Below are 12,616 nucleotides of genomic sequence, written 5' to 3'. Positions count from 1 at the left end.
ACAACCCCAGAAACAGGGACAGGTATTTTAATAAGTTTACTAATATTAATTCATTTCTCTGTTTCATCTCTATGTTTCACTAGCTGACCTATAAAAAGAATTCTTGCGTACTTGATATGAGTCATATTAAAATGTATTAAAGTTATTACACCTACATATTAAGTTATTTTCATAACATCACATAAACACTTACCTGACATTCCTATATTCTATTCTAGCTAGAATATTATTTTCATTCAGCGCTAATATAAAGCGCAGACACCAGGTATAACCTAATGTAGCTTACTTTAAGCTACAGACTACAATTTACTATAGAAAAACCACAAAGAGGCCGAGTCCTCGTTTTTTTTTACACTGATGCTCGAGTTCAGAAGAACTCAGTGAACCCAAATTGCCATCCAAGAGCTCATGTGGGGACACAGTCTCTTTCTCGTTCTCAAGGATGATCAGTGAGGGTTTTGTTGACGATTCCTCGTACATACATGACCCAATAAGAATATCAATGTGAATATGCTGATATGCTGACTTTTCTTAGGTGTTGACATACAGTGCAAGTCTGGAGGGTTTTCCTAGAATTTATGCAAGCACATGCTTCTAGTCATGTTCCTGTTTTGCGAGAACAGAACATACCTGCCGGTGTGAATAACAGCTATAAGAAAGATGGTAATCTGCTATCAGTGGAATGCTGAGTTGTTTACAAATCAAGTGAAATTTCAGTTTTGCAATGATAACTTATAAAAGAGTGAATATGTAAAAAAAAAAAAAAAAAGATCAAAGGAACAAAAGATCTGTAAACTGCATATTGGCATGTACTTGTATGCATGCCCGTGTATCATTGTGTTTGAACCTGAGATGTTATCTAAGTGTGTTTCAGTGTGAATGATGTGTGAGGAAAGAATGAATCAACTATGGTTCATTTGCCTCTTTTGTTTAAGAAGTACTGGATGTGATCGAGTTACACTAGTAAGCTGAAGTTCGATTTAATTATCAGATGAAGAATGATGTGAGGATGCATCACCATGACGCAGGTGGAATTCATATAGGTGTATAATTTGGACATATGAGTTAGTAGTATGTCTAAGCAGAGGGACAGACAGGGACAGAAATGTCTCTGTATGGTGCTTGAAACAGGGAGAGAAGGAGCAGACAGAAACAGACTACTTACCTGTTTAAAAAATATTTAGAAATATAATAGTATAATTCCATAGATTATTAGCCGTGATATTAATTGTGGTGTAGGTTTGGCATAATCCTGTAGAAATAGAAGAATTCAATTATTTTTAATTATTTAGAGGCAAACATATATATATATATATATATATATATATATATAATGGTGATTGTTAATTATTCAAAAATGATTTCCACAAACATAATATTGTAAGTGTTTTATTTCCTGTGTGTGTGTGTGTGTGTGTAGATAAACAAGTTCTTTGAGTGCAGTCCTTGAGTAATAGTGTGTATCTCACTGGACTCAATGTTCTCTTCTCTGATTTGGTTTTGGTCTTGTATCTTTTCCGTCATTCTTCTGACTTTAGATGTCTGAGACACATATCTTTACTGTCTACAAGCCTTATTGCCATCCAAACAGTGTCTTTATCTAAAACAATGAGTGCAGTTTGTTTCTTGCTTTGTGTGATATGGTATGGATATTATGGTACAGTGATATATGATTTTCATATTTGGTAATGTATAATTTTATAGTTAAATATATGAATGGTTATGAATTGAGAATTATGTTTGGTTTAATATTTGGAACTGAAATGACAGAAAGTGGTCTCTGAGACCCAGTGTGAAGATAGAAATTTGGTATACGCCACTGGATTGTGCCAGGAACTGTGAATAGAGGGAACATGGTGTTCCCCAGCACACACTCATGAGAGTACACTCACACACACCTCCTCTTACCAGGGACACACACACACACCCACGCAGAGAGTGAGACAAAGTGCCTCTGGATAAACATATATACAGATTGGAGAAAATCAGATAGAAGACAAAGACACTATGCCACTCTGTCTCTGTGTTTCTCTGTCTTACATAAACATATGCAGATGCTTAATTGAAAATCTGATCAGATCATGAAGAGGCTCCTTGTGTGTGTGTGTGTGTGTGTGTGTGAGAGAGAGAGGGAGAGAGAGAGAGAGATTAAAAAAAATCTATAATTAAAAATGAATGGTTTGAAGAGTTTTTGTTATAAATAATTTGGGGGAAAATCAGTAGGAAAACAGTACAATCTGTACAATGAGGACCGATAACAGAAATTATTGATCCATTTTCACAGTCTGAAGCTGATGTGGAATTACAAGATGCTGTAGATGTTAATGTTTAGAAGCCCTATTAATTAATTAATTCATTCATTCAGTCACTCATGAATTAATCTAGTCATTCAATAATTTATTCCTTCATTCTCTTTTCTGTATTGTAGGATCCTTTCAACTGTAGGTTGAATTAAAGACAGACATTTGGCTATTCCACTGCATTTATTAGTGTTTTTTACGAGTGTTTTAAAACAGAAAGCCAAACAGGAAGCTGTAAAACGTTATGAAGATTGGGTATGCTACAATGATAGTATAAAATGCAATTGCAGCTGTTCTCTACATAGTTTGCAGCCTTATACAAGTTTAAAAATAAAAGGTTTCAGACTGTGTAAGCAAGAAACTCTACAGTCACTCAGGGTTTTTTGAGAAAACACATTTTGCTAAACCCCTGTATACAACAGGATACAACAGGATACAACAGGAAGCAAACCTTTGTGTAATAGGTACAGTTGTGTATCTGTTGTTACACACTCGGAATGATGCCAAATAAAACGTGCTTTACTCTGCGTCATACAGATGAAGTCAGGCTTGTTACCAGAAGAGGGAAGAGTAACAAGCGAACAATGTGACATTTAGTCATTGGTAACTTTTAGTAGCCTGGTAACGACTACATCTTAATCTCATAGATAATGACTTAAGTTGTATAAAATGTGCAGTATATATTAATAGAGATTCTGGTCAAAACAAAATCTCCCAAATACCATACTATATATTTTTATATTGTACATTAATTTTGTTTGGTTTTACACAATGGCCTATTTTATAATCACATCAGTTCACTATACAATATAGTGGTAAGGAGGCATTATACTGTTATAGTACATATGAGAGCATTTCATACTGCCTGTAAAGGTTATGTGTTTGTATGTGTATTTGTTTTTTTTAGGGGAACAAGGGCCTGTCTTGAGGAGATGGCCAAATCTCAGGATGTGTGTCCAACTGCCCAGTCTCTTATTGCCCTATTCGCCTCACAGGGTTTAGACATCACTCCAAACAAAGACCGGGGAGTGTGCAAGGCCAGTAAAACTGTATTATATCACTAGCACTCTTTCTGTCCATCTCAGTCAGGATTTCTCAACTGACATAATATTTTCATTGTGCCCAAATGATGACTCAGTCTCTAAGAAACGAACTGAGAAATTATTTCTTTTGATTTGGAAGGTTTTTTTTTTTTAATTGATTTTTTCCTGTATATAGGCACAAAATGACTGTATGTAGCTTGTCGCTGATATTGATGCTGATAAACATCCACCACAACCAAATATGTGGTTTGGGGATTTATAGAATTGTCAGATTAATAAGGCTTGATATTATTAATCCACGTGAAATGTGCTATTTAACCAGTGTGCATTATGCATTTAATTTAGAGTGGAATGTCGTGATTACTGTGTTGGTGTTGGTAGAATGCACAATTAAAGCATAATTTTTTACATATTATTTAACCAATAATATCAATATTTTCCAGTCAATTTTGGAAAAAAAAATCTTTTAAGTTAACATCCCTACATCCCAGCTTTTGAAAAGTAAGAAATATAGAGAGCCCCAAAAGGTGGTGTTTACAAGGTGTTTTAAAAGAACCCTCCAATTCAAATCTGTGAAAAACATGAATGAGAAATAAATAGTGGTGAAATATCTCTTTAGCCAATATGTCTGTTTTCTCTACAGCAGTTAAGTCAACACAGTGACTTATTTTCAGGCATCAGATTTTACCTTGCTGGTTCAACTAAAGTGCTCAGATCTGAATTACCTGATTTCTTAAATGAACAGTGATGATGAGGTCTCTCTTTCACAACCTCAACAGATTGTGAAGCGGCATGGTACAGAGGGAGAGAAGCCTATGATTGGGGACAAGGTGCATGTCCACTACACTGGAAAATTGCTTAATGGGAAGAAGTTTGACTCCAGTTTTGACCATAAGGAGCCTTTTGTCTTCAACGTAGGCAAAGGTATTGCAGTTATATTGAGCAGTTTCTCTTAAACTCACTAGCTAATAATTTAGCTATGATATTGTTTTTGTGTATGTGTGTTTTTTTTAATAGCAACAAGGATTTAAAAATCCCCAATATGCAATTATATTAATAATCATGTAATTATAAGCATAAACCATAAATTGCCACAAAATATAAAATATTGTTTATACATGAGCCTTTATCCAACTTTTTTCTTTTTCCACAAACGTAACTGATACAGATGTCACATAGTAGAAACATTTCAACAGAGATGTTGAAATGTTTACATCAGTGATAATTTAACTCCTAAACTATTGGCTTGTGTCCATATACATATTGCATATTAGTACTGTGGAGAACTAGCCTACCTCAATGTCATGACATGTTTCTGCTCAGTACTTCTGGGAATCGTATGTTCTCTTTGGTCTGGGAAGCTAAGCCTTATTTTTTCTTATTTTTTTGTAGTTTTGTAGTTTAGTTTTAAACACCCACACATTTGTACTAGGAATTAAGACAGAGTTGAATTTCCTGTGACCTCATAAGCCAATGCACTTAGTCATATGCCACATAGAACCTAGTATTATTACGCCATAAGCAGTTTCTCCCATATAAAATGATGCTGCTGGCATACAGTGTTCTAACTGTTTCAGTTGCACCTCCCTGGACAGCATCTGTTTATGTCCAAGTGCAAGTTTATTTTACATGTTCATTCTTTGAAAGAAGCATTACAGAAGGGTACAATACTTATGTCTGGAACACTAATGGCACACAGGAATGTCTTTTATGATGGCATTATTGCCGTCAGATAGCACTAGCTGTTCATGGTGTCCTCTCTGTTGCTATCTTAAAGGTCAGGTGATCAAAGCATGGGATATTGGTGTGTGCTCCATGCAGAAAGGAGAGGTGTGTCTGCTGATGTGTAAGCCAGAATATGCCTATGGCTCTGTTGGCAGCCCCCCAAAGATCCCTCCAAACTCTACACTATTGTTTGAGGTGGGCAATTTGTAGAGAAAGGCTTTTCATTTTGTTCATTCTTTTCTGTGTGGCTAGACAGGGTGAGATTTGTTGCATATATTCTCTAGAAGATTGTTTTTATGCTGGAACGTGTTAACAGTAGTTGGCTAATGTATTTAACCCCCCTTGCTTTTCAGGTAGAGCTGTTGAGCTTTAGAGGGGAGGAGCTTACAGAGGATGGTGGAATCTTAAGGAGAATAAAGGTCAAAGGGGAAGGCTACAGTAATCCTAATGAAGGAGCCACAGTTCATGGTATATATTTAATTAGAAGTCTGGAATTCTTGATTTATGTATTTTTGGATATATGTTCATTTAAGACAAATCTGTAATTTTTTTATGTGCTACAGTGCACTTGGAGGGAAGGTGTTGTGGCCGTTTATTTGATTCACGGGACGTCACATTTGTGGTGGGAGAATCTGAGGACATGGGTGTTCCTCTGGGAGTGGATCGGGCCATGGAGAAGATGCAGAAAGGGGAATGTTGTCTACTATACTTAAAACCCAAGTAGGTTCCAAACATGGTGATTCACCTTAAGTCCTCATGAATGCAACCAAAATTATATATATATATGTATGTATGTGTGTATATATATATATATATATATATATATATATATATATATATATATATATATATATATATATATATATACAGTGATCAGCCATAACATTAACACCACTGACAGGTGAAAGGAATAACGTTGTCTTGTTACAATGGCACCTGTCAAGGGGTGGGATATATTAGGCAGCAAGTGAACAGTCAGTTCTCGAAGTTGATGTGTTGGAAGCAGGAAGAATAGGCAGGTGTAAGGATCTTTCCAAAGAAGAGCTACTATAGCACAAATTGCTGCAAAGGTTTATGCTGACTATGATAGAAAGGTGTCAGAACACACAGTGCATCGCAGCTTGCTGCATATGGGGCCGCATAGTCGCAGACCGGTCAGAGTGCCAGAGCTGACCCTGTCCACCGCTGAAAGTGCCTACAATGGGCATGTGAGCATCAGAACTGGACCATAGAGCAATGGAAGAAGGTAGCCTGGTCGATGAATCACATTTTCTTTTACATTATGTGGATGGCCGGGTGTGTGTGTCGCTTATCTGGGGAAGAGATGGCACCAGGATGCACTATGGGAAGAAGGCAAGCTGGCGGAGGCAGTGTGATGCTCTGGGCAATGCTCTGCTGGGAAACCTTGGGTCCTGGCCTTACCTACACAATATTAAGCAGGTGGTTTTAATGTTATGGCTGAGTGGTGCGTATGTATTTTTTCATGTATGATAAACAGTATATTGTAATATAATCATGTGTGCCTTTTTATCTATTTGCAGTTCACATGTCTAGTGTTGACATGATGTGTACTGTATTTTGCAGATATGGCTATGGTAAAGAAGGAAAACCAGAATTGGACATTGGACCAAATGCAGAACTTTTGTATGAAGTGACACTCAAAGATTTTCAAAAGGTGAGGCCTTGAACCAAATAACCTCTATTTAGGTTATTTATCGAAAGTTTAATGAGTTCATATCAATAGCATCTTGAACAGTGTATCAAGTTACTTGCAAAGTAATCCAACAGAACGTTATCTAAACTTACACTCCATATTAGCCCAAAATGGCAAATATAAAGCTTTTAATGGTCTTAACAACAAATCATTGGTCAGAAAATTTGCAAGAATTAAAAAAATGTACTCCTGAGACCTCCTGTGCCACCACTTGCTCGTTTACTTTTGCTGCAGTGAACTGTTTGTGGAAAAGCTAGAAACAGGGAAAATTCACTTATATAGTCTTCTTGTGTGCAAAGGTAAAATCAGGATAACGATTAAAATGTTTGATGCAAAGTTCACATGTCAGGGTGTACAAATTGTTCCAAAAATAATCTTCTGGGATGTTTTTTTTTTTTCTTAAAAGATTAGTCATTTGGTTATCTGCCACACCTGATGCAGTCTATCAACGGCCACAAGGCTTAGACATTTAAAGAAATCAAGCAGAAAAGTTTTCCCAAACTAAGTTCTTTTCCACAAACAGTTCACTGCGGCAAAAGTAAACGAGCAAGTGGTGGCACAGGAGGTCTCAGGAGTACATTTTTTTAATTCTTGCTTATTTTCTGACCAAGGATTTGTTGTTAAGACCTTTAAAAGCTTAATATTTTGCCATTTTTGCTTGGCCCATATTTTTTTTTTGCCCAGGAGTGTACACCATAGGGGTTTGCATGTAAGCAAGTATTAATGTAGATCAAATTCCAGGACCTCTATTTGTACTTGTATGGAATTAAAATTGTTATTTAATATAGAACAATAGCAGTGCTGTGGGGCAATCAAAGAGAAATCACTCCCTCTAGTGTTCATAGAATAAAGGTTTAGAAAGCTGACATTTTTCTCCTCAGGCCAAAGAATCCTGGGAAATGGACTTGAGCGAGAAACTAGAGCAAGCAGTTTTGGTCAAACAGAAGGGAACACAGTACTTCAAGGTGAGAAGTCTTTTGTTAACCCTTCGGTTTACTGTATGTGTGGCAGCCTGGAACAAACCCTTCCCATGGAGAAACTTTGACATTTTCTACTATATATAGTTCTGAAAACTACAGGCGTTCCTGAACTGAAATTTTTCGCTTTTGCCTGTACCTCAACCACAAGTATAGCATTTTAATATCTGGTTACCCCCAAAAGTGAAAAGAGAGAAAATTGAAATCATGATCATTTAAAGACTCCATTCCAATTACACTGAAAGATGTGAAAACCAATTGCCCAAAATAAATGTTATTTAGTAATTTCATTTGGATTTAATATGTAATAAATAAGATTAGAAATTACAATAACTATGAAAATTATTTTTATATTCATACAAGCATTTATTTGTAGAGTACTGCCTGAGAGGCTTTTTCAGATATCCTGCCTATCCAGCAGTCAATTCTTGTTTAATAATAATATCCTTTATTGTACATAAAAAGCAAACAAAATTTGTAGATTATAGAAATCATTATATTTACATCATAAACAATTTTATGAATAACTCAATAACTGTCATCTCAAAATTATCTCAGTTGGAAGTTCTCTCTCTCTTGCTATATATATATATATATATATATATATATATATATATATATATATATATATATATATATATATACTTTATTAGGAACACTATACTAATAGGGCCCAACTGCATCACGTAATTCCTGCAGATTTTTCAGATGCACTTTCATTCTGTGAATCTTCCATTCTACCACATCCCAAAGGTGTTCTATTTGAATTCAGATCTGATGACTGGGAAGGCCACTGAAGAACACTGAACTCATTGTCATGTTCATGAAACCAGACTGAGATGACGTTTGCTTTGTGACTTGGTGCAAGTAGCCATTAGAAGATGGGTAAATTGTGGCAATGAAGGGATGCACATGGTCAGCAGCAATACTCAAATAGACTATGGCATTCAAGAGATGATCGATTGGTGTTAATGGGCCTAAAGTGTCCCAAGAAAACATTTCACTACACCACCTCCACCAGCCTGGACTGTTGATACAAGGCAGGTTGGGTTCATAGATTCATGCTGTTGGCACCAAATTCTGACCCTACCATCTGTGTGCTTCAGCAGAAATCGAGATTCATTAGACCAGGCTATGTTTTTCCAGTCTTCACCTGTCCACTTTTGTTAAGCCTGTGCCCACTGCACCCTCACCTTTCTGTTCTTGGCTGACAGAAGTGGAACCCGTCTTCTGCTGTTGTAACTCATCCACCTCAAGTTTTGATGTGTTGTGCATTCTGAGATGCTTTTCTGCTCACCATAATTGTACAGAGTGGTTATCTGAGTTACTGTAGCCTTTCTGTCAGCTCAAACCAGTCTGGCCATTCTCCGTTGACCTCTCTCATCAAAAAGGTGTTTCCGTCCACAGAACTGACGCTCACTGGATGTTTTTTCTTTATTGCACCATTTTGACTAAAAACAGTGCAGTGCTGCAGTGCAGGGCAGTGGTACAGGGCAGTGGTAGCTCACTGCTTAACATGCTGGACTACTAATGGGAAGGTTGTGAGTTCAAATCTGAACCCTGCCACTGCTGGGCCATTGAACAAGGGCCTTAACCCTCAACTGCTCAGTTGTATAAATGAGATAATATGTAAGTCGCACTGGTAAGGGTGTTTACCATAAATGGTGTAAAATGTCAACTCTAGAGTCCATTGTGTGTGAAAATCCCGGGAGATCAGCAGTTATAGAAATACTCAAACAAGCACATCTGACACCACCAATCATGCCCCAGTTAAAATCACTGAGATCACATTTTTCCATTCTGATAGTTGATGTGAACATTACTGGAAGCTGCTGGCCCGTATCGGCATGATTTTATGCATTGCACTGGTGCCACACGATTGGCTGATTAGATAATTAAAATATGTGTATATATATATATATATATATATATATATATATATATATATATATATATATATATATATATATATATATATATATCATTAAGATGACCGCAGCACACTACCCCATCAATGATTGTTTTCCTATAACAGCACGTCCCATTGTGTTTTATTTCTTAATTACGTGTTGATCTGGTCTGTCATGTGACGCTACTTAAAAATGTGCCAGAATGTAACCTCAGTACTTAATAGATGATCATTGTTATGAGTCATGGATTCACTATATTGATTATGATGTTGATTTTTAGATTTTTCGTAATATCACTGTACATGCATGTCAGTGTGGCTTTTGCACAAATTGTGACATTTGTGAATATGCCTGCGTTGTTGTTTCAGGCTGGGCGATACTACCAGGCTGTCATTCAGTATCAGCGTATTGTAACATGGCTGGAGATGGAGTGTGGGGTTGGAAAGGAGCAACAGCAGGCCATTCAGGCCCTCCTGCTTGTTGCCCATTTAAACCTGGCTCTGTGTTACTTACGCCTCCGGGAGTACTCTCAAACTGTGGAAAGCTGCAACAAGGTATAGCATTGGATAGCCCTCTATACATAGCTCAACATCAGATTAGCTGTACAATGAAGATTTAACTGTATCACTCTGTGAATGTGTACTGTTTGAACTGCTTTGGCCTTTGCTAGGTGATGGAGCTGGACTCTGCGAATGAGAAGGCGCTGTATCGGCGCGGAGAGGCTCATCTGTTGAGGAATGAATTCAGTCTGGCCCTAGTGGACTTCCGGCAAGTTCTTCAGGTCAATCCCACCAACCGTGCAGCCCATTGCCAGATCGCTGTCTGCCAACGCAAGATACGTGAACACCATGAGCGTGATAAAAAGATCTATGCCAACATGTTCCAGAGGTTTGCTGAACATGATGCCAAGGTACATAAACTGTCATGATCTCTATTTCTTTATAACTTGTCACAGAGCTGTTAAAATGGATAGTTAAGTTAAGTTATTTTGCTGTTCACTTCTACTGAAATTAAATAGTAAGCAAATAATTTCAGCCAAAAGTACCAAGGTTAAACTCTTAAAGTATGTGTCTGAAAAGTACAAGACAATTTCAAATAACACTAAAGATACTTGATTTTATGACTTGACATTATGCTTGGCGTGACCAGTTAAAAAATGATCTGGCTGCATTGAAAGCACTGTAAAAATCTATATCATGCTGAGATGTCTTTACATCTTTAAATAATCACCTGGGACTAGAATTATTTTCTGAATATTCATGATATAATATGTTTGTGCTGCCACAGGTGAGCCGATTAAAAAGGAGTAAAGAAGATTGTGGAGTGCTAGATCAAAACTGCAAGGCTATGAAGAGGCCACGGAGGAGTCAGGACTGCCCCTAATGGTCCACAGTCCTCCCCACAATGCCTGTAAAGCTGTGCAGATGCAGGCTGGTTCTGACTTTATGTACTTTGTGCTGAGTGCAGTACCGATACGCATGGACAGCCCCTTTTCACACACCGTGACATGACTGCTATCTCTCAGAACCCAAAAGACGAAGGCTCGGAAAAGACTAAGTATAAGAGCAAGGGTCTCTGAAGAAGTTATAAACTTAAATGGCATTCCAACAGACAAAATGCACACATGACCACTGGTATTCAACATCTAACCTCCATCACATACATCGTGATCCAAAAGTCTAAGACCACACTGAATATCTGGGATTTTTTTTACATTTAAAATTGGAGTAATAAACAGAAATATTCAAAACAAACAAAGTAAGTGTTCAATATCTTGAATATTTAACATTAACATTTAAATAATATCCCTATTTAAATGTAAGCCAATTTGTGATATTGACCATGTTATCTGCTTTGTACAAAAGCTCAGATTTTCCTCATGCATAATCTCTTCTGTTGAACCATGTGTTCAGACGACACTCTGATGGATTTTATCTAAAATGGATCATAAGGTTTTGCACAAACTTGTAGAGTCCATGCCAGCCTGAGTGCCCAATGTCATTAAAGCAAAAACGGGACATAACAAATACTAAGAAACTCTGAAATTCATGTCAGTATTCCAAAGATTCTGCCCTTCATTCAAGCTGTTGTCAATAATATAATTGTAATCACTGTATGAAATTAGAAAAGAATGCAAAATATAAGTATTTTCACTAGTGGTCTCAGACTATTGGACCCCACTGTACATCTGAACCTAGCAAGGCATTTGTATAATGTAAAGATCACTGATAAGAATAAAAGTTGGTACTGTATAATGTGTATTCTGTAATGTGGTAAAACATTAGTGGCTTTGAATGATTTCAATATTAGTCTTGAGATAGATGTTGTGGGGAGGTTTGTCAGCATGTTTAGACAGTTAACTACATTGTATAGCTGGACTCAAATACTGTACTGCCTGTCTAGCCAGCTTTATCTTTCCTAATCAGTTGACACAAAATGCAACCTTCCCTATGGGAACATGGACTAGTGACTATCTGGCCAACTGAAAGGCCGTGACTTTAACCTTTTTTTTTTTTTTTGCACACTCCCTGTTCAATGAATAAAATGTCTGAAAGTCTCCATGCTTTGAATCTCCCTGTCTGGCATTTCATACCAGGAAATGCCAATCAGGATCTGGGACTGTATTCACAAAGAATCTTTGTAAGGGGAGAAATTCTTAAAAATTGATGTTAATTATAATATTGAGACTTAACACAGTACCAGGCACCAGGCACATACACATCCACACCTAGGGGCAATTTAGCATAGCCAATCCACCTACCTGCATATTTTGGGGTGGGAGGAAACGCACAGATACACCTGGATCAAACTGGGGATCCTGGAGCTGTGAAGTTGCAACAATATCTATCACACCACTATGCCACCCTCTGAAGTGTACAGTATATTTATGGGTAACAGACAGATAACTCTTAGTCAATAGAGGGCAGTATCTGCACAATCTGGAGAA

The 12,616-nt window shown here is 37.1% G+C and overlaps 1 protein-coding gene across 2 annotated transcripts in view; it reads left to right on the top strand.

Annotated features, from left to right (window-relative positions):
- Positions 1–12,226, top strand: part of fkbp5 (FKBP prolyl isomerase 5) — a 12,798-nt gene extending 572 nt beyond the window's left edge. Inside the window, exons 2-11 of one of the 2 annotated variants that reach the window (XM_026913026.3) lie at positions 3,208–3,337; positions 4,123–4,267; positions 5,121–5,263; positions 5,422–5,536; positions 5,632–5,788; positions 6,653–6,743; positions 7,664–7,747; positions 10,038–10,223; positions 10,340–10,579; positions 10,957–12,226. In XM_026913026.3, coding sequence (XP_026768827.1) covers positions 3,208–3,337; positions 4,123–4,267; positions 5,121–5,263; positions 5,422–5,536; positions 5,632–5,788; positions 6,653–6,743; positions 7,664–7,747; positions 10,038–10,223; positions 10,340–10,579; positions 10,957–11,052 — 1,387 coding nt within the window. In that variant the 3' untranslated portion in view covers positions 11,053–12,226. The remainder of the gene's footprint in view (positions 1–3,207; positions 3,338–4,122; positions 4,268–5,120; positions 5,264–5,421; positions 5,537–5,631; positions 5,789–6,652; positions 6,744–7,663; positions 7,748–10,037; positions 10,224–10,339; positions 10,580–10,956) is intronic. The other variant, XM_053227198.1, reaches the window with a different exon arrangement.
- Positions 12,227–12,616: the final 390 nt, after the last annotated feature.

Source organism: Pangasianodon hypophthalmus, chromosome 2 (genome assembly GCF_027358585.1).
Source record: "Pangasianodon hypophthalmus isolate fPanHyp1 chromosome 2, fPanHyp1.pri, whole genome shotgun sequence".
NCBI lineage: Eukaryota > Metazoa > Chordata > Actinopteri > Siluriformes > Pangasiidae > Pangasianodon > Pangasianodon hypophthalmus.
Note: the sequence above shows the minus strand (reverse complement) of the source record. Positions and strands in the feature narration are given on the sequence as shown.